This window comes from Vidua macroura, chromosome Z (assembly GCF_024509145.1).
Source record: "Vidua macroura isolate BioBank_ID:100142 chromosome Z, ASM2450914v1, whole genome shotgun sequence".
Taxonomy (NCBI): domain Eukaryota; kingdom Metazoa; phylum Chordata; class Aves; order Passeriformes; family Viduidae; genus Vidua; species Vidua macroura.
In genome coordinates, this window is record NC_071611.1 from 27,795,331 (window position 1) to 27,818,969 (window position 23,639).

Genomic DNA, 23,639 nt, shown 5'->3' on the forward strand with positions numbered 1-23,639 from the left:
TGAGTCAGGCTGTCGGCTTTTGCGAGGTCTGTCTATTCATAGGCCATTCCATCAGTGCTGCTTGTGGCCAGTAGACAGGGTCAAAAAAACCCAAGTGATACTTGGAGGATGCCTACTCTTCATTTAGCCATTCCATTTAGAGGAATGCAGAAGTGACAACTCAGTCAAAGGTTGCATTATTTAAAGCAAATCTCTGTTTAGGAGATCAGGTCTGTCACTCTTAAAAAAAAAGTCTGTATGGGCTATGTATTCAGGGAAGCCATGAGCCACACATTGCCTACGATGGTATGCTTTGCTTAATTGGTGTACAAAATAACATGCATTATATTTAAATACTCAAAAGCAGTTACATTTCCAAGTTAGTGGTATGTCCCATTCTGCAGAAAACTCCAACCCTTCAAGTATTCAGTTTTTAATTTCTGTTTGCAGTAAGAAACTTTGAACAGAAACTTTGTGTCCCAAACAGCATTTGTTGAGACTGCACTGTCAGCCATCTGGGATAAACCTGGGTTCTGCTCCCAGGCATTAGCTGCCTGAGATAACTACAGAATCCCTGCTTTTTGAGGCCCAGATGAATGAATTTGCTGCAGTCCTTGGTGGATGCTCAAGGTTGCAGGGATGCTTCTGAATAAGGAAGTGCTTGGTACTGTCAGCAGTACCAGCCTGGCTAAGTGATTGAATGCAAACTTTAGCTTCTGCTCCCTTCCCAGTGGAAGAAGCCTAGCTGTTCCCCAAGAGGACACTACAGTGTCTTCTGTTAACCCATCAATGTGTTGTTGCAATAGCAAGCTGTGAAGTTTCAGTAAAAAAAAAGCATACCCTGAAATACTGTAAATCAGAATTTCTTCACTTAAATTTGTCAAGACCTTCCAGCTGATGAAGGCCTGATCCCTTGACACACCACTGTCACCAGCTAACTCTTTTCCAAGTAACTGCATGCCAGCATTTATGCCGTGTAAGACCCAGCAATATGCTTGTGGGAGCTGTGGAGGTCACCTTACAACTGCCTCTAGTAGTGGCCCCCTCTTCTGGTGCAGCCTGTCAAAAGAGAGACTTGAAATGTTATGGCAAATTCCACAGCCACCTAGCAACTATTGCTGAGCTATAACATTGGCCTCAAGGCTGGTGAACCTGTTTGTTCTTATCTTGCAAGTGAACCATCCTCATTGCCAGGTTCAGAGAGACAATTCCATGTTTGGGCACACCAGCAGTTCCAGTGCAGTTGCTTGCTCAGTCACAGAGCACCACCAGTGCTGTGGCTCTGTGAGGTCTTACTTCCCTTCTGGACTTTAAATGTCCTTGTCACAGATTCAACACTGCAATTTGGCCCAAGTGTTAAAATTCCTTTAAACCCCTCTGAAACAACAGCAGTGTTTGCCACCTGCCCAACCTGTTAGTCAAGACTAAGTCCCATAGCTGGATTTCCCAGCCTGACTCAGGTACAGAGAACTGCTGTCATCTTTGTACTTGTTCTCTCATGGAGATTTCCAATGTAGCTATAATTCATTTGCTAAAGACTTGTCACCTATCCTAGCTGATGACAGAAATCCTCTAGCTTGATGGGAAGTTTTGCTGCCAATCCTAACACATTTTTCCATTTTGACTTGAGGAGTTACGTGCGCCTTATAGGTATTTTCTATTTGTGCAACACAGTTATCATCAATGGTGGAGAGCATGAAAACTCATATCTTCTGAAAATACATTGCTGTCTTTTAGACAGCTGTGTTTCAAGGTACTTTCTTAGTAGCATGCCTCAGTAATGCTTGTTTAGAAGATCCCCAATGCTTCCTCACTGAGGCTGAGATATTCATGCACAACAGTCGGCACTTCATTCCCACAAGTATCTTTTGTGTGGGTGGGGTTTGGGTTTTTTTGGGTTACTGATGTCCTTGCTGGGTGAGCTTGACACTGAATATTTATGTTTCTCATTCCATAAGCAGTTTAAGACTTATACTGACTATAAACATGTTTGTTGTTCTATGTTATGCAAGAGAAAATAACACAGAACAAAAGGAAAATGCAAGAAATAGAGGATAATGAAAGTTTTGACTGGTAGGTTCAAATAGTAACAATAACCACCTCAAAAAAAGCTTTCATAATTTCTTTTCGAAGAGGTAGGGGAAAGCAGCTTATATCAAATCTACGTATTACTCTGCTTCTTTAAAATATACAAAATTAAATTTCCCCTTTTCTCCCCCTGCAAGCAAAACTGAATGTGCAAAATGCTCTGGAGCAAAAGGGTACCAGACTGGTAATGACAGAGCTACAGTTTTGAAGCAGCAGCTTCTGAACAAAGGACAGCAAGCCCTCCTGGGTTGCTTCTGGGACAGACAGCAAGTGCAGCTGGCTGGGTGTAGCAGGGACTAGATGCAGGATGCTCACATGAAACACTACTTGAGGCACTCAGCTACATACTTCTACCCTGGCTCCTCTCACTAAGTGAAAGTCAAAGAGAGCTGTACCTTACTGAGATAGATTTCTGGTTCTCATTGCTGTGGGTTCCTGAGAAACAAAACTGCTGGAATTATAAAAATAACCATATATATTCAGATGTGAAGAAAGAAGTAGATTTAATGTTAAAATTTCCATCCATAGGTAAGGGCTATGATCTTTCTCCTGCAGGCAAATGCAAGGTCAGTTTGCTTCACATTTCTTTTGTTTTGTTTAGAGACAATTCCACTGAACATTTAACAAAATACAAGCCAGACTCAGAGAATTTCAAAGGCCTTGTTCTCTTTCTGCAAGTATCTGCATGACCATATTTAATTCAACAAGAGGAAATCCATACACACAGATTATATTTACACATACCTTGTCAAGTGTAGCTCTTCCTCTCCCCTTAGCACCTGGATGCATGGCATTGTTTGTGAAGGTCCTTAGTTCTGCCCTCCTTCTTGATCTACTGGGAAAAAATCCTTCTTCAAGAATTACCACAGTCACAGAAATGCAAGTTCTCTTCCAAGAAAATGTCTATGTTGCTATTCTCAATCTAATGGAAGCAAAAGCAGCTGACACACTGCTGGATCCATGCAGTAAGGTGAGGCTTGGATGAGAGCAGATGAGAATTCCCAAAGCAGGGAACAAGGTTGGAAACTACTTCCAAGTTAAAAGAAAGAAAAAACCCCAAACTCAGCTCAGAATTCCATGACATAAACATCATAGGAACTGATGGCAGCAGAAAACAGGGAGCACTAATGGCTAATACTGGTATCAAACCTCTAGAGTTGTGAAGGTAAAAGACAGAAAGGACATGGGGTTTGCAGACTTCAGCTGTGTTCATGAAACACACCCCCAGTGCTGATGTTGGGAAGCCTCTAGCAATCAAGAGTGGAGTTTCGGGGCAAGCCATGTCTGCCCAATGTCAGCATGATGTGAGCACCTAAGGAAGATAAGATCCTTTCAGGTGGTTTGTCATTCCCTATGCAAATCATTCTTGCCTATTTTACAGCGACACTACACAAGGGTTTCACACTAGGGAATCTTTTTGAAATCGGTTTCCCTCACCCACTCCAAATTTACAACACCTTTGATAGTTACTTTCCTTCCAATACATTTATCTGAAAATACTAAGGATTGCCAGATATGTCGTTGCATCTGAGCTCTGCTTATGCAAGACCCAGCAATAAGGGGGAAAGTACGTATATTGTGTTTCTTTGGTCCTATGATGAGCTGCCAGCAGTGCAGAAGCAGAACTGGCCACTACAGGTCCCTGAGAGGTTGTGGTGGGCAAGCTATGAGACCCCTTATGGTGTGAAAACCTCCTTATGTCTATAGTATCTAGAGGTATTGTGACATTTAGACTCACACCTGCTTTCTGGCTAGGCATGGCCAGAAGAATGGACACGAGCTGAACTGACTCTGGGATCTAACACAAAACTCTGTTCATTGTTCCAAAACGTTTTAAAAAACGGGGAAAATTCATCCATCTTGTCTGAAGTAAGTGGAGTAAAATGAGGAACTAAGGCTGCTAAGCAAAACCATAGATTTCAAATAATATGTGTTATTCCATGATATGGTCTCTGCTTAGCACTGTTCAGAGGTAGTGCACAAATGCAGCATTACTAAGAAAATGTAAACAAGACAGTTTGAACATTGCTTAGCAGAGTCAGGTCCACTTTCTGAAAAAGAAACCCCAGTGTATAGGTGTGCACTTAACTGGCATGTTCAGTTGCTGAGACTGAACTATGCACATTGGGATGGAGTTTCTTGATGGTATTTTTTAATTGTCTTCTGACATCCAGATCTAATCTCTAATTAGATCTATCTTTGGCCTTAAGGTTTTTGCAACTAACCAAGTTAAGTGCTTTTACTGATATCTGCAGCTCTGCAGAGAATTGTCTGCAACAGTTTTCCATTCATCTCTCCATGCAGTATTTCTGAAAAATGGCTTTGATTTTGACTTTTGAATGCAGTGTTCAAAGAGTGCTGTTCAGCAGCCACTTCAGTACAGAATATATAAGATGACAGAATGAAATGAGGTTTAGCCTCTTATTGAAGGCAAACCTGAAGTTAATCCCCAACTGGTAGAAAAATGAGCAGAAATCAGAACCCTTTCACAACTGACAACTGAAAAGATATATCCCAAAATATTAATCTTTAATTGATGCATTGTTAATTCTAGGGTTTTCTTTAAAGGAATTATCTTGGGAATGCCACCGATAACGTTAAATGATACTTATTTGTGTAACAACTGGTTTAGCCCTTTATTTATTTATTTATTTGTATTTTACCTGAAAATGTATTTTCTTAGAGATGTTATAACCACATTTCTGCATTAGCAGTTCATTTTGTTCTCCTCTTCCCTGGATATATTGGCCAGGAAAAGGAACTTCCACTCATCTATAATGGACAGTTTAATTCACATCTTTTACTTTGTCCACATAGAAAAATGCAATTTCTGGATCATTGAGGCATATGGATTATGAACAACACACTCCAAAACTAGCTATCCAGACGGGGATATACTTACAAAAATTTTTTATGTCAAAGTCAGGATTTCACAACATAACACACTAATGCAAAATCCAGTAGCACCTGAAAGATTAAGGTAGCTGCTGCTATCACTTGCACATACTTGAAAAAGATTTAAGGAAAAAAAAAAAAGAATAATACATTCTTCAGAGAATAGCAAGTGTATTTCAAAATAAAAAACTGTGGGTTTAATTTATTTTCTCTTTTTTTTTTTTTTTTTTTTTTTTTTTTGGTTCTATTTTTGTATTTCTGTGAGGCTTATGGTAATTCTTTTGTTGGCTTTTTTTTTTTTTTTCCCCAAGACTGTAGTTGCCAAGTAAATTTATACACAAAGTAACTGCTCTCCCCTCCAGTGCAAGTTCACGATCATGCTTTCAGGCTATAGTACTTATAGTACCAACCAGCCAACCATATAGTACTGAACAACGTTTTCTTGTATACATATTCCCATAGTTTCATTAAAGATAGATACAATGTACAGTACTTGTCTCTGGGACAGTAATGTTTCAAATGGCAAAACCTTTACTTTAAAACAGAAGTGAAGAGGCTACAGTAGGTATAGCCACCTAAGTATGAACTTTAGATCACAATTTCTAAACACTTGCCTACTGTACATAAGCATTAAAAATAGTCTTAGACATAGGATTTTATTTATATGTGCACGTATGTCCACCTCATCCCATATTTATGTTTGGCAACTATTTGGGAATTCAAAGGTGCAGCCCTCAATAATTGTATTATTTAAAAAAAAAAGAAATGAAGCTTATCTATTCTATGAGAAAAAGAAATTCTCAAATATCAATTTCCAATTTTAAATTTAATTTCAATAGGAAAATATTAAAAATGTGCACATCTAAATTTTTCCATGTTCTGTATATACATATGTGTGTGTACTTATACATAGAAATGCTCATGTACCACACATATTCACAAAATTTAAGTGGAAATATTTCTGTCCACTATTTTCCCCACACATATGACATCATATCTTTAAAAATGTCAATAATAATATCATTAAAAATAATATTACATTTATTCCATCATTATGTTTTTTTATTCTTTCTTCATCCTTATTATGTCCACTGAGCATTAACAGGCCAAATTCTCCTTGCACTTCCACGGATGTTATGCCAACAGAATGTTGCTGACATCACATCAAGGACACATCTGGTTTACAGCAGCACAAGTGACAGGAGAATCAGGCCCAAATATCCCCAGGAAAATTAAAAACTGGCTGTATCTGCTCATATGGACCTGATGAAGATATACACACTAATGTCTAAAATCCCCTGAATGATTAACATGTAGCTCACCACAAAGTTTTCAACCAGTAGCACAATGAAACAAGCTCCCCCCACCCCTTTAATAAATGTGAGAAAATACCCTAAAAAATATGGAGAAAGCGTAAACATTGTGTATATTACATACCATATAATACATGACAGTTTTAGCATTTAACTTAAGCCACTTCCCTGACTAGTCAGGGGAGACCTGATAATCACCAGTTAAGGGAAAAGAAAAAGGTATTTTAGAAATAAAGCATGTCTTTCCAATATAAATGACAACCTGTGTGTATTATATGGTACATACACACAGTACATACATTAAAACAAACTCATCTTTTCTAGCTTTAAATATCAGTCTCTAAGTGAATTAAACTGTGTTCTACAAATTGAATAAGCAGCTAGATTTCATGTTTAACATTCAAATTAATTTGGGGAGCAAACAAAGGTTCGTGCATCTTTCAACTCTGAGGTCTGACATTCATTCATACATTTTAAAAAAGCCCTCTTCAGCATTACAAGCAATTTATGGCAAGAATGCACTGTGATGCAAGACATATGACAATTGGCTTACCTTTCAAAGAGTTGGATTTTTTAAAATAAATCTATTATATAAAGAAATATGTGTTTGCCAAAAGTCTGTTAAAATTACATCAAAACAACTTTAAAACCTGCTTACTGAGGATAATTCAATGCAATGTCCTGTTTTTAAACACTTACTTAACAGTTCAGAATATTGCCTGGTCTAGTTTGGATAAAGATGTGATATGAAGACCCATAAAAGAGTAAACATGTCTTCAGTTCAATTTGCTATGACAATAAAACTTCAAAAAAAACTTCTAGCCTTTTTGGCTAGACACGTTCAGTGTACGAACAATCCCTTGTGGTACCTCTGTGCTCTTAATGAATCTGTAACAGAACAGTGCTCCCCATAGTCTATTATTCACAGAACCTCTATTTCATGTCACATTCTGAAAAAGTCTCTTGTAGAACAGATTAACAGCAAATTGAACATTCAATATATGTATCAAGGCCAGATAACAAAAAACTGGCCATTCCTTGTAATATGTGCAGGTCAAATTTAAAATTTTAAGTTTACATTTAAAATTCTCTGGGGGGTTTGGGCATTTTATTTTTCCTGTGGGACTCACCTTCTATCACTGGTTGGCTTCAAAATTTAGTTAAGTGGAAGATACTATCTCACTGTAAGTACATGAAATTCATATGAAAAACTAAACCTTACATTGGACAATATTGTAGAACACCAAAGTAAGCTCCATAAAGAAATACGGTATCTTCCAGTATATATGTATAGCTATAAAAAAACCAAAAAACCAACCAGCCAACCAACCCCAAAAAAAGAAAAAGGAAGAAGTTCATACAAGCAATTATAGTAAATTTGTTTCAATTAAAGATGCAACTCTCTCTCATTCCCGGCAAGAATAAATTTGTTCCGGCACTGCTTCTCCACAGTGCAACATATCCTGAGAAATTATTAAGAACAAAATACAAGTCTGTCATCACTAAGTTCTTGCACAAAACACAGCATTTAAATATATTAAATAAAACAGCCAATAACCTATATTTTATTTGTCACAAAATGGGGTGTGTCCTGGGACACTGCTAATTCTTCCATCACTGATACTTAGAAAAGAATTGCTTTCAATTATTGTTAATATCTTTCAAGTTATCTGTGGCCAATAATGTAAAAGGAGGTAATTTGTAATTCAAGTTTTTTTGTTTGTTTGGTTGTTTGTTTTTTTTTCTTAAACTGGCTACAAGCTAAGTTCTAAATTTTACATTGAATTACAAGTCAAATTTAAAACAATCCCTCTCAGAGGAGCATTTTCTAATTTTGTGCAACTTTGATGCAGAGCCCAACACAGTCCTATGAAGAGAGACAGTGCATCTTTAAGCTGATTGGCACTGAAATCCCATTTTCTTTAACTACACTCTATTAGCTTGGCCAAGTTATCTCGTAATTCTGTTAGCTCAAATATTTTTCCATCAAGAATTTCTAAAAGTGTCTTCAAGTTATTGCGAAAAGCTTCTTGCTCATTCTGACTTTTCTCCAGACGTTGCTCTAGATCAGACAGCTGTCCTTCCAGGTCTTTGTTTCGAATTTCTACTTCCTTCAGAGAAAATACACAACATGTTAATATGTTGTCTGCAAACAGAAAGCAGTCTAATGTCCTCTTGGTACTCATGTGCTATGTTTGTCAACTGCTTTTTAAAATAATTTGTAACCCTTTACAGTTTTCACTAAGTCAAAACCAGAACCTGAATTGTTACTACATTTGCATATGTACTGCCACTTCCTCCATTTTTCCATAATTATCTGAAGGACTGAAACTTTTGGAGAGGAACAAACTTTAGTCAGTGAACAAATGATACACTTATTCAGGTATGTTATCACTTCTATCATTCAGAAAGGTACTGCCTAATGAAAACATCTTCTCAGAGTTTACTTATGTTGAAGTATACCATGATTCAGACTATATTATTTGCTCAAGGACATAGTTCTCCATCAAAAATTCTCATGCAAAAACCCATCCAGAACACTGCTTTAGAGACAGAGGAGCACCACCTGATTCCCATCCTGTATACAGGCTTTGCACTCTGAAAATTAAGACAGGAACATAACCCAGCCCAAGTGGATGTCAAGGTGACTGTAAGAAATGTAAACCAGGAGGTGCAAGCTGCACATCATGCCTCACTGCACAGCACCCACTTGTGGAGCAGGGACAATGAGAGAGCCACCACTGCTGTACAGACGTACCATTCCCATGCAGTGGGGGAAAGATGAAGCAGCAGCATGTTGGACAAAGCCCAGGGGGTCTGACCCTGGGTCTCACTCACAAGGAGAAGCCCTTGGCATTCAATCCTGGGGCTCCTCGCAGCTCCAGCTTGCACCTGATGGGTGATGGTGCCGACTGCTCTGCCGTGTACAAGACAGCTGCCCTCTCTCCAATTAAATCACAAATGAATCAGTCACCTGGGTCTGGAATAGCATATTTTCCTTTGTTTCATTCATTGCACACCTCATAAATTCATGGTAAGTTTTGTAATCTCAGTTACAAAAATCACTTTCAAAGGCAGCACAGAGACAGTGTGTTTAGTATACACACCATACACTCTGTACAGCCATCTCTGGAAAAGTGCATAGTGAATTCATATTTATGTGAATGGTAACATGTTTTTCAACACCTCCTCCCTTTACAGTGGTTTTGTGTCACAAAGCTTTAACAGGCCTGAGATTTTACTACAGCTAGTTTTACAAATAGGAAGGGAGATCTGGCAACAGTCAATGATCGCAGCGTGAGCAACTCCTCTTTCAGCCCTCCAACTCTCTCACTGGTTTTGGTGTGATTCTTCTGCCTCCCTCAAGACTAAGAAATATATTCATGTTTACATTGGAGAGATCTCAGCTAACCATAGAAAACAACCTGACCTACACAGAAAATATATTGGGTCATTCAAGAGCAACAGGTATGTAATGGCAGCCCTGTGTCAAAGCCTGAGAAAGGTATCCACTTGTGAGGGGTCTCACAGCAGCATCAATTGGGTGCTGCATCCCTGGCCAGAGAAGGGATGGGGTGACATGGCCAGGGCTCAGTTTCAGCTCCCAGCCTCTGTAACAGCGGAGAGTTCTGGGCCCCCCAGCAGTGCTGCAGGACATTCACTGCCTCATAGCTGTGGCTGCTTGTGGAGCCACAGGTTACCTCCCAGCCAAACTGAAGGCCTCCCTTACTCATTTGCAAAGGAGCAAGTGAAAAACTATGGAGTTTTGGGCACCAGTCTTGAAAAGCCAGCACACCTGAGAGCAGGAATTACCCCTTATTGCCAGGTTCAAGAGAAGAATTAATTTGTTTATCACTGAATAATTTAGTTGCCAAAGTGCTAAAAGAAGCTAACTGGATAGTGCACTTGTAGAAATTATATAATGCACACATGCTTATATAGTGAATACCTACCCCACTGCTTCTACAAATGAAGACAACTGGTTATAACCCAGTCACACAATGTAAAGGCTCTTCTTCATTGGGTCTACTCCTGTCTTCCAAGCCAAACACTTACAAGTACTACCTCATGTAGTGATTGCACAGGTCCAAGACCCTCTGAGGGCCAAGTGATTACAGTATAGGACACAAAAGCAAAATCCAAGGTCCTCTCAGCTTTGCCAGAGTGACACAGACCTTTCTTTAGCTCACAGAAAACTGATAGCTGTTTTTCAGTAGTTGCCCATCCTGTCATTACTTCTCTCCTAGTCACCAAATTTGTGTGCTCTAGGAAGTCTTCTTGCCACTGATCTTACCTCAGAGATAATTAATTCCTGTAAGCAGGCAAGCCAGTAATGAAATAGACCACTTTGGAACAAATATATAGATACTTATATGGCTCTACATTGTGATATCTGGGCTTGACTAGAGCATTCTGTTGGCCTGTATCTAGCACTGAAGAACACCTTTCAGGCCCTTCTCATGTATTTTTAATGAAATATGCCACAAGATGTTGCTTTTAATTTCTGGAAAATGCTACTTCTTAAATTTACGTTTGACCCTTATGCATATTTACCCTGAATTAGTATTAATGCTTTCTGCAATGTTATTGCATTGTAAGTTCATGTCTAGCTCAAGTGCAGTTTCCTGTTTCAAATCAGTCAGCTTCAAAACTTGCTTCTTGATTGGAAGAGGTGGATTACATGTAATGTAATGTAGTCTATTCCCCTAGCTGTGCCATTTCCCTTTACTGGCAGCTGATCTCATCCAACAGTAAATTGACTCTTTGATACATTCAGGACCTTTTCACAATCTATTTTGCACTGGTTTTTTTTACCTTTGCTTTTTTCAAGCTCTTCTTTCATCAGATGTAATAATTTCTCATATTGTTTTCTCTTACAAAATAATTAAACCATTACTAGTTATGTTTGTGGTTTGCACTGTAACAATCTTTTGCAGAATTCAGTGCAAGGCTTGGAATAAAACAGTCAAACCATACACAACAGCTATATTTAGGAGTCAACCGTATTAATAAAGATATTCTGACCTACTGTGAGAGTCACACTGATCATGACTCACTGATACGACTCCTCTACGTTACGAATGGAATTAGGACCCTGGTACTTAATCTTCATGATAACATATTGTTCTTCACTAGAGTTTTCTAATGATTGATATCTAATAAATTCCTGATATCCGTGTGTCAGAAATGCAATATACCTTGAAATACTAATTTCTTTTTATAGCATTTTTCATAGAGGATTTTTACCAAAATATTTTAAAGTTATGTAATCTACTTGCAAAGCACAAGAGGGAAAATAAAGCACAAGAACAAAGAGTGAAAGAAACAGATACAAACCCTGGAGAGAAACAATCTGAAAATAAATGATGAGTCAGGTAAGTGAACATATATGAGACAGTGTGAACATATATGAGACAGATATAGGGTTAGTGGCTCAGAGAACACCAGTATAATCAAAGCAGGACAATTACAGCAAAGCACAGACTCAAGATCTTTTTCCTGGGCAGGATCAGGGCAGTAATTAAGTTTAAGCTTAATAAAGGCACCTTTTAACTCAGATCCTAAGTGATCTTTTAAATTTACTTGAATAAAACCATACAGAGCCATTTCCAGAAACAGATCACTTACAATGTGACACATGGACTTATATAAAAAATATATCAATTTTGTGATTATACAATCACAGAATCATAAAATGGATTAGGTTAGAAGGGAACTTAAAACAACCCAACAAAGGGTTTCAACACTTTGTAATGGGCAGGAACCCTCTCCTCTAGATAAGGTTGCTCAAAGCACCATCCAACCTAGCCTTGGACATTTCCAAGGATGGGGCATTCATAACTTTTTCAGGTAACCTGAAGCAGTGCCTCATCATCATCACCACGCAGAATTTCATCCTAGTATCTAATCTGAACCTACATTCTTTCAGTTTGAAGACATTACTCTTTGTCCTATCCCTGTAGTTCCTGATGAAGAGTCCCCTCCCTGGCTCCCCTGTAGGCCACTTTCCGATACTGTATGGTTGCTAGGAGGTCTCCATGCAACCTTCTCTTCTCCAGGCTGAACAGCCAAAATTTTCTCAGCCTCTCTTCATAGGGGAGTTGCTCTGATCATCTTTGTAGCCTCCTCTGGACTCCCTCCAGCAGGTCCATGTCCTTCCTGTGCTGGGACCCCAGAGCTGATGCAGCACTGCAGGTGGGGTCTCAGCAGAGCAGAGCAGAGGGGCAGAATCGCCTCCCTGGCTCTGCTGCCCACACTGCTCTGGATGCAGCCCAGGGCACATTTGGCATTTTGGGCTGTGAGCACACACTGCTGGTCAGTGTTGAATTTTTCATCTACCATCATCCCCAAGTCCTTCTCTGCAGGGAGAAGATCAATCACTTACTGATTGTGATTCATCAATCACTTATACATAAATATACCAAAATGAAACTACTGACTTTATAAGGTAGAATTTTAATAAAAATTTACCATTTTCTAAATTTTCATTTTCAAATTTAAAATTTGAAAATTTACCATTTTCAAATTGTGATTAAAATTTACCATTTTCTAATATTTCATCTCTTACTGGTCTCTTAATTCTGCTTGCTAAGGGTAAGTCTGGCTCATTGCTACTTTTCATATGATCTTACAATGAAATTACTGCATTTGGTATTGCTAGAACAATTTCCAACTCTTAGTACAATGTCTCTTTTTAGTCTCTCACATAAATGCCTTTTCAGATGAAAACTTGTATATTTAGCCTAAAGCCAGCAACAATTTTTGGAACAGGCAAGGCCAGGTGTACTCAAAACACTCTTTAAACACTGTTCAAAGTAATAACATACTTTGTGCAAACAAGTTGACATAAGAACGGGGAAAATTAATAAATTCATTTTGATCTTTAGTGTTTTATTCTGTAGGTTAAAATTTGATTCATAGAGGTTCCAATTCATGTCACACATTTCAAAGAATACGTGCCTAATGATTTTTAAGTTATGGCAGTGATCTGATGGGGCTTGCTTTCAGCATGCTAAGCTATAGAACCAAGAGAATCCCCTTTCAGCACCCTAAATTTAGGATTGAAGCTATTTAATGCCCGAGTTTCCAGTTCTTTCAAAACCCTGAAGGCTGAACCCAGAGTGTAATCCACGTAAGCTTTTGGTCATTCCAGAGGCAGGTGTGACAAGGAATGTGACTATGTGCTGGCTGGTCAGCGCAGCAACAGACAGGAAAGAGCTCAGATGGAGCACAGGAGGATATAATGAGAGAACATCAATTCCAGCAGCCTCAGGTATCTGGCATTACACACAGTAAAAAACAACTGTTAAAAAAACAATAAAAGCACAATGTTTCTAAATAATTCCAAGAAAATATAGAAAGTGTGGTTTTAAAGCCCGTACTACACAAGAGCACTTAAACCCTTTCTCAGGGCATGTTTAAAAGTTGAGCACAAACTCACCTGAGACTGACGATACATAGACCATTTCAGTGGCATGCAAAAACTATAAGAAGATACTGCTGTGAAAATGAGACCAGAACTGTCCAGGACATGTATCAGTGAAAGATGTTTGCTAACCTGAGAGTACTCTGTGGACTTGTAAAAGCAATGTGGATGTGTTTCCTCAGAAAAAAATAGCAATTTACAGCAGGTAGAAATTTTGATACAAATTCCTAAGGGTCATCCCAACCCAGCTCTTTCAGGGCAGTCTAATTTACACATTCATCTGTCACGTTCAGTGAATATAGCACAAGTCGTACATGTGAACTGCTCACTTGCTGATATTTTTTCCCTTTTCTCTAAATTGAGATGATGCACTACAGCTCACCTGTAACTTCTGGGTCAGAGAATCCCTCTGTGCCTGGAGCTCTCTGGCATTTTCAATTTCTTGTTTCAATCCTTCTATTTCCTAAGGGAGAAGAAACAACCTTGCTAGCAATGCGTTACCTGGCTTGGCCTCGGTGCTGGTAATCTGGCTCCTGCTTCTTCTTCTGAGAAAGTCATTGCAACAATACCAAAACTGGCAGTTGGCTACTGCCCATCAGAGAACATAAAGTGTAAGCCCTGCTCCCAGTACTTCTGAATCACAGTCCCAAAACAGCAACTCCATTGTGAATGAAAAACAATAGACATAAACATTTTCTTTTGTAAAAGTTCAAGTTTTCTTTTCCCCCTGAAGAGATATGAAATAATTTTTACCCAAAAATTAAGAAAACAAATTTTAAAATAAATAAAATTAATTAATTTAAAAAATGTAATTAAAAGAACAAATTTATACTTTAAATTCTATTAGAATCTACTCTTTTCTATTTTTTCAAGGAAAAAAAACTGATTTTCAAATGTAAACTGTTTATTATGTCACCACCAGCAGGGCTGAACATCAAAAAAACCTCCTGTTTTGAATGATTTCTCTAAAAAGAGAATCTAAAAGAAATAGCATCCTTAATTTAGTAATTAGAAAATAATAAGGTATAAAAATAAGAAACATAGATTAAATAATAAACAGAAGACAAACCTGTTCTTAGCTTACTTCCAGAGACAAGAATAGAAATAGTTAATGAAAGTAAAAGGTATCAAACTTAAAACTCTTATCCAGACAGACATATTCACCTCCTAGAACTCCTTTTGGCAAGATTGCTTTGCAGTCACCAGCTCAGCATAATTCAAAAGCAAATGGGCAACAAAATGGGAAACATTACCAAGCTGAGCCTAATCTATTAAGTAGGAGAGAGTTTGGAAAAGGCTTCGTTCCATTTTGAGAGGATATTCCGTAATGACTATGCCTCTCCTGCATCCTCCTTGGAAACACCTCACAGCACTGCAGGAAGGCTTGGCAAGACACACTGCCCCTCCAAGCACACACACCAGTGCCCACAGGCTCTTACATGGGGCAAATAATTCTTCCTATGCAGCTGCTTCCATCTCCTTTTTCCAGTCATAAAGGGGTGATTCTTGATCCTTCTGTGGCATAGATAGTCTTTCCTCTAGGACATATGCCAATGCAGGTGCTACTCCATTTCCTTTTTATTTACTTCCTGCTGGTCCAGGCCAAGATACATGGCACAATAAATACCAAGTTTCAGGCTGGGGGCTTGGCATGTGTTTAAGGAAATTGATCTTATGGAATTGATCTTATGGACCAGAAAGGTTAGCTCTATGAACAGAGCCTGAAAAGGGACTGTCTGGACAAAGGCATTGTTTCAAACCCTATTCTCCAGAAAAACAGAAAGCATGCCTACAAAAGCTTCCTTTCTTAGGGAATCTGAACTGCATCAGTGTGATGATGACTGCCCTGTGGAAACCACTTATGACTTACTTTTGCAAACAGAGATGTTTGGTAAAAGTAAACAGGAAAATACGGTACTTTTTGTTGCTATCCAGATACTCAACTCTACACTGGGCTGATGTAATTATATAAATGAAAAATACTAACAATTTCAAAGAAGTTGAAAAAGAATTTACTTTGTAACATTTATAGTAAATAATTCAGTATCTAGCAGCCATCACAAGATAAATATTGAAAGGTTTTAGAAATTATGTAATAGAAAAACCAAAAATAAATGTTAGCAGATACCTCTTCTTTTTTCTTCAGTGTAGACTCTAATTCCTGTATTGTCTGGTTTAATTCTGTTTTATGAGTGTGGACTGCATTGGCTTGACTGCTCACACACTCCAGTTCAGTCACCTATTGAAATAAGTAGAAGAAACACATAAAGAATTTATTTCAATATATTCAAGGTACTATTACTTCTTTGCATCAATACACCTTTGAAATACACCCTAACTTCTGGATGACTTCTGTTGATTGAGATGGTGAAGGTGTTCTTACAAAGTTAGCATAATCTTCAATAATATATTGTTATGTAAGTCGTTGCTATGAATTCCTGGAAACAAAAAAAAATCATTTGTTATATGCTGAAAAGGACACTAATTAAAACTTATACTAATTAGCAAAAGTTTTAAGAAAGTTCTGAATTACCACTTCAAACAAAGTAATGCCTTGATGACTAAACACAGATCTGTCTGTCTAACTAACCTCTCCATCTGACACTTCTTAATGTTCTACCACCTTACTAAGCCACAATGTTCACACACTTCCTAGAAAGCCAATTAACATTTCACAGCATCACTCGGTCAACAGTGTAATAACAGACACTCAGCCACTGAAGTACAGCTGCCAGATTCTAACTTTCCCTAGTAATGGAGCTCTTCTCTCAGTCACAAAGGCAACAGCTAATGTCACAATTTGGATTTGCTCAGTTCCCCTTTTATTAGCAGACAGCAAGCATGCTCCATTTGCCCTTGATTAAGTTAAGATACCTGGCAGTGGTATGCACTTTTGTTTTATTTAATAATCAAAAGGATGCTAATTTATGCCACTCATAAGCAGTTTCAAAAAACAGCTTCTGCATCAAAGAAACAAAATCCATGCAGCTAGAGTCTATGCAAAAAAAAGTCTCTGTTCATGTACCTCACACATTAGAGGTCAGAATATTAGAGAACTTTTACACCACATGTCTGCCTGGATGTGTGCACTAAAACATTTTTGTTTTAAAAATTTTAAATTTTGTTTTAAACTAAAACCTAATAATGAATTTCTCCCCAGAAGTTATCAGCCTGTCAGTCCTAATAATATAGTTTTCAACAGAGCTGCACCGCATACCTACAAATCTGGCCACAAAACTCCTTTGAATAAAGTGCTAGTTAATTCTGCAACAAAAACCCTTAACACTCAATTTTACATTCTTGGAGAGGTAGCCATTAGACAGAGGGCAAACATTTTCCAGAACCATTTTATTTCTTAGGTAAAATAATATCTCAGGGAATCAGTGCTCTCCAGCACCAATGTCCCCTAGCTAATAAAGCTACTGTAATACCAGTAATTTCAGATTCTGAACTATTTGTAGGCTCAAAAGGTAGATTACTGAATCAAATCCAAGGGAAGTCAAGATGAAACAAGGAAATTAAAATAACTTCTGTCTGAATCACAGGCCACAAACCTCTCCTCTGCAACAGCCATGATGAATCTAGGCTCTTCTGCTGGAAAGCTATTGGTTAGACATTTTTGCACATGAGGTTTGTAATGGAGAGAACTGAGATTGGAACACATTCTTGGCAGGGGGGTAAAGGGAATGATGGAGTAGGATATAGCTTGGTAATGCAACATGCCCTGTCTAACCCAAAAACTTTCTTATTTGCTAGTATTGTCCCAAAAGGAATATCAGTGATCATGACCAAAAAAAAAAAAAAAAAAAAAAAAAAAAAAAAAAAAAAAAAAAAAATTATTTGCTTCATTTTATATGCCACTGAGCATTACAACTGAAGTCTAAGATGATTTTCTCAATTACACATATCTATCTGTATTTACATTCTTATAATACTGCTACAGTGCTACAGTGTTCACCACTGCAATTACATGAACAAGAATTGGAACACATAGATGACGACAAACCTATGTCTGCACAGTGTCTGACCTAGCATCTAGATGGAGCAAGTATCAGAAAGGCACAGAGCAATTTAGGCTAGAAAGGCTCTGGTCAAGGCCTCCTCATCAAAATAGGGCAAATTTTGAGGTCATATTTGCTTGCTCAGGGTCTTGCCCAGTCAAGAACCCTCCACTATCAACCAGAACTGCAACAGTTTTGACATTGCAAGTTCGTTAAGAGCTCTAGCTCGTTCCTAAGTTTTGTTGGAACTATCAAACTCATTCACCCCTTTCACCTTCAGCCCTTCTGATATTTAACTTCTCAAACATTTCCAAGCTTTCCTGCTGAGATGTTGAATAGTAACTTCCAAGAAGACAATCTCTCTTTAAAAGCCATTGCACTCAGCAAGACCCATTGGCCCTCAGCAAGCACCAGCACAGAATGCTCACTTACACAAAACCTCAGCTGGAGAGACAAAAGTAAGCCCAATCCCCAAACTACCTCTGTCCTAGAACTTCATGCCTTGAAGCATGCCTGCAGAGGTCTTTCATCCTGTGACTAAGGAAGCACCTGAACTCCCACTGTTCTCCATATGATTTCCTCTTGCTGGTACACATAGAGAGAATGAATGTATTGCTGCAAGTTTGGAATCCAAGGGGCTGATGAATTGAACTATTTGATGAAATGTTACTGTTTTAGCTTGCATCTATTATTGCTGGTTAAACACATCTTTTGCAGCAGCCCTGCCAGGTGCACAGCTCATGTGAATACTCCCAGGTACACTCTGGTCCATGATAACTCAACACACCTATTGAAATTGCTTAAGCAAACACAGATGATTATTCTTAAGCAGAATAATCCCACAAACCTTCTTGCCAACAGAAGCAACTGCTCTCAGAAGGACAATTAATTGCCAGCACTATAAGGGCTGTGATGTCTTACTCTAGCCCAGCTTTTCTCTGGGCAAACATCCATCTGTTACTGATTATGCAAGAAAATATTGTTCAACTGTTTTGCTTACTGTTGATTGAAAACTCAGTAAGTTGGGAAGAAAAAGAACAAACACAATTAAAAACTGGGTTATTTTAATCAGTCTTATTTAAATGCCAGGTTCTACAGAGATCTGAAAAGATGTCAGATATTTTCATGTTTTTATCTTCTTGAATGTACCTATAAAGAAGAAAAACATATTGTGACCCTTTCAAAAAGATCTGTAGAGTAAGATGGGCTGGAAAATGATGTGATATAAAGAATATACAATTGAAAACAGAAGTAACAAAAGATAAAGCGCTAGGCAAAAATCTGCATAGCACTTACTTGTCCTGTTTCTTGTTTCAAGTTGCATATAATTTTCTCATGACTAGTGGTCCAAAAATCATTACAAGTAACTGTTTATGCATTATGCACAGAAGGAGGCATAAAGTGGAAAGAAGTTAAAGTGCTTTAACCTGACCCTCCCACAAGCTATTATTAAGGACACCTCCTCATTCAGTGTTTCAGGTTTAAAAGCAAGGCTCAATCAATCATTCAAACCCTTGCACAGCAGTATCAAGCAATGTACCTGTGATTACACCTCATTTTGAGTACAGAATTCAGACTGAAAGAACAGTCTTTACAGTAACTGGCTAAACAAAGTCCTACTATTGTGCTACCATAAGACTGCACTAACTTGCATATCTGAAAACATTGATAACTCTGGCTTCGTATTTGAGACTAAAAAAGAAAAAAAGGTACTGTTACTAGCCTCTGTTTCTTTATTTTGCATTTATTATCCAGGTAAGGATTGCATGTAAGGAAATATTCTGAAAAGGCATTTTAGTGACTATTTAGTGTGCAAACTCTTCCAGCATGTGGATGGACTCAACTGCCTACTTCAGTGTGAAATACATCAGCTGAAGATGGACTCAACTGTCTACATCAGCTGAAGTAGGACAGCAAGACAACTTCTTCTGGTAGACCCTAGACTCTCCTAGCAGTGGCCACTATAGAGTTTTCTGGAAAATTTAGTTTAGGTTCAACAACCTATAAATGCAGGAGGATTCCAGGAAGAGGTTTTCATTGCAGCAGAGAGCAAGCACACCAGGCTGCTGGGAAGACGAGGAGTGAGGCTCCAGGCAACATAACACAACAAGGAGTTAACAACCTTGGTGTGAGCTTTAGACAGTGACTGCCCAAAGCTTCAGAAAACTGAAAATACTCTCAAAAAAATCATGACCACAGAAAATTACTTTGCAAGTGAAGACTTCAGGTATACAGAAGAAAAGAAGTGGAATGGCACAAATATCTTGAGTAGTGACCTGCCCCAAGCAATTATTGCCTAAATGATTCTGTGCTGTGTTTGTTCCAGCTGGATTATTTTTTTCAAACCACTTTCTTGAGATTAATTGTACAATTCAGTACCAACAGATCATGCAATTCCTTCTTACCTACACACAGAAATTATTCCAACTTCTACAGAAAGGCAAAACAAGACATATTAGAACACAGAATCAATCTAGAATACAGAATTTGTTGCACAACTGTAGAATAATTCAGTTGGAGAAGACCCTTAAGATCATTGAGTCCAACAGTTAACCCAGCACTGCCAACTCCACCACTAAGCCACATCTCCAAGTACAACATCTACATGACTCTCAAATACCTCCAAGGATAGTGACTACACCACTTCCCTGGACAGCCTGTTCCAGTGCTTGACAGCCCCTTCTGTGAAGAAATTTTTCCTTCTAACTAAACTGGCACAACCCAAGGCCATTTCCTCTGGTCCTCTTGCTTGTTACTCAGGTGAGGAGACCAACCCCCACCTACAGCCTCCTTTCAGGCAGCTGTAGAGAATGATTTAAGTCTCCTCTGAGTCTCCTTTTCTCCAGGCTAAACACCCCCAGCTCCCTCAGTTGCTCCTCATAGGACTTCTGCTCCAGACCCTTCACCAGCTGTTTGCCCTTCTCTGGACTCATTCCAGGACCAAAATGAGCTTCCTGAACTGAGAGGCCCAGGGCTGGACACAGGATTTAAGGTGTGGCCTCACCAGTGCCCAGTGCAGGGGGACAATGACTGTCCTGGTCCTGCTGGCCACACCATTGCTGATCCAGGCCAGGCTGCCATTGGCCTTCTTGGCCACCTGGGCCCACCCTGGCTCATGTTCAGCTGCTGTCACCAGCACTCCCAGGTCCTTTGCAGCCACTCTGCCCCAGCCTGTGGAGCTGCCTGGGGTTGTTGTGACCCAGGGGCAGGACCCAGCACTGGGCCTTGTTGAACCTCACACCATTGGCCTCAGCCCATGATCCAGCCTGCCCAGATCCCTCTGCAGAGCCTTCCTGCCCTCCAGCAGATCAGCACTCCCACCCAGCTTGGTGTCATCTGTGAACTGCATGAGGGTGCACTCCATGAGATCATTGGTGAAGATATTAAACAGGACTGGCCCCAGCACTGGTGACTGAACACCAGCTGGATGTAACTCTGCTCACCACCACTCTCTGGGCCTGCCCATCCAAACAGTTTTTTACCCATATTAGCATCATATATTCAGTGTGGCTGTAGCCTATTTTCTGCACCTGACACTACTAACTTGTTGTTTCTATAATGTATTTTTCTCCCTTTTACTTACTGTAGATGCAATATTCAAGATCTACTTGTCCAAGCTACAGTGCAGAACACATAGAGTGCTCTGAAGTTACACAGAGTGCTAATGCTAGACTGAATTGAAGTATCAATTATGTATTTTTAACTGATTAAGTTACATCCCTAAAATGATTGTAACTATGACTGTGACAGTATTGTTCCATCAATAATTGAAGATTAACTTCCCACAAAGAAAAAAGAGCCCTTTGCTTTCCACGAGGAAAAGACAAACACTATTTCATGGGTCAGCAAAACTGTGGATAACTGCATAAAGTTTCACATAATTTATGCACAGAAAATGTCTCACTTCTTAATGGCAGATAGTACTAAGAAGCACAACAGCATGCAACAAGCTAATCACAAAAATTATTCCAGTGTAGCTTTCAAGAATAAAAAATTCTGGTAAGATTTTTGGCATTAAGAAATGTGAAAAATGCAGAAAACACGGAAAATTGATTTTTTAAGGGTGATTCTGAAGGAACAAAAAGCACACAATAGTACTATTCATATAAATCACTTCTGACAGGAAATTAATTATTGTAGTTTTCCAAGATTTACCCGCAGATAAAGTAATAACCTGGAGGTAGTGTTGTGCACTACCAGCAATTTATTACTTTTTTCAACAGAGAAAACAGTTAGAAGATTTTGCTGAAAAAGGACATATTTCTGTCTTTGGGCAGTTGATGCCATAAGCCATGGAATGGCTTTCCACAGTAGATTAAAAATGTTTTCCATAGTAGATTAAATAGGAATAACCTATCATCTGCTTGATTTTTGTGAAAAAAGCAATGAGCAATGAAACTGTAGTAGGAATCTTTGAAAATATAACAAGTTTACCAGAATTGATGATTTGACCTTCAGCCATGCCTTATTATTCACAGTTGATAAGGTAATACTAAATTCAATACTAAATTCATCCCTTTCCCTACAATCTAACTAGCAAATACTTTTTCCAGTCACCTGGCAAGTTCATGAAACACATGCAATGCAAACACTGTACAGAGATCATCCTTCAGTCCTGAGGATCTAAATCCAGTCATTTTCTTATTCTCCTGCAGAGTTTTGGAATTATAGGATGTATTTAATTCTACAAGCTTTAACTATGCAAACATCTTGTCGCATGCCTCCACAAAGCATGTGTTTTATAACTTGTAGATAAATGTATCTTAACACTTTTCTTAGGATTTTCTAGAAATAAGAAGATGGGGATGAGAGAGCACTTCTGTGAAAAAGTATTTTATTAGCCAGAATCAGAGTAGCTTAATTGATGGTTTGTTGTTTGTTTTTTGTTTTTTTTTTTCAAATTATTATCTTGTATATGGCACATTCAGTGAAAGTTAATTCCCAGAAGAAAAAAAAAAAAAAAAAAAAGAAAAAAGAAAAAAAAAAAAGAACCCTAGCAAAACAATCTTGGGTCCTAAATGCAAATATTCTCTTAAAAAAAAAAAGGCAAACTGAAGAAGACCAAAAAGACTTCAATCCACCATAAATTTAAAAAAAATTTAATATTTTGATTCAAGGAACATAACCTGATACAGCTGCTCTGTCTGAAAAGAGATCGTCTTTCTTGTAAAGTCTAATTATCAAACAAGGGTTGAATCTTTGTAAATGCTAGGTGGATTATCTGTATTAGGAAGCACGGACACAAAGGGAGATTAAAATATGTGCTGGGTTTCACAATTCTTCTCCTAAGAAATGCTCTGATAGCCTAAAGGCTGACAACACATACCATTTCAAAAATAATGAAGCACTTATGATGGCTGAAATGGATATTCTAGGAACTAAAATGTACTTCTGAGAAAAAATTCCCAACATATTGTCTGAAATAAAATGCTTGTATTTTTTTCCTTTGGTATCCCCTAATGCCATGCAAAAAAGTGGTCATCTATTTTCATTGTAATCAAAAAGTACAAAGCTGCTATCTAACCACATGCTAATTACAGTATCTTAAGGAGAAGATTATACTTCATTAACTTTTTTTCCTTAATCAATCAGACCTAATTTATTCAACATTTGTTCAAAGCTAAATTTGAATTGTTCAGTAGGTGGGGCGCAGTCTTAAAGGGAGAATGACAAGAGATAGACATCAAATAAGGTGAATTACCAAGAATTTTTTGGATCAGAATTCCATTCATAAATTTCTTGTTAGCATGCTTTCTGTCACATTCCTTCATATTTCCACTCTTAGATAATGTTCTTCCTTGGGCATATAAAACCAGTTTTCTACCGTAGTCACCGGGCTGCTAACAAGACTTGTCAGCAAATATGAAGTCCATGGTATGGGCTCCAATCCAGAAGACAAATTCATCACATCATATTTGCATATTCAAAAGTTAGTTT

At 38.3% G+C, this 23,639-nt stretch overlaps 1 protein-coding gene across 1 annotated transcript in view; it reads right to left on the reverse strand.

The window, feature by feature from the left end:
• Window positions 1-4,829: 4,829 nt before the first annotated feature.
• The window catches only part of HOMER1 (homer scaffold protein 1), an 88,954-nt gene continuing 70,144 nt past the window's right edge, over window positions 4,830-23,639 (reverse strand). The window contains exons 7-9 of the mRNA XM_054003557.1: window positions 15,830-15,940; window positions 14,084-14,164; window positions 4,830-8,386 (exon numbers count right to left, since the gene is read on the reverse strand). Of these exons, the coding sequence (XP_053859532.1) occupies window positions 8,198-8,386; window positions 14,084-14,164; window positions 15,830-15,940 (381 nt within the window). The 3' untranslated portion in view covers window positions 4,830-8,197. The remainder of the gene's footprint in view (window positions 8,387-14,083; window positions 14,165-15,829; window positions 15,941-23,639) is intronic.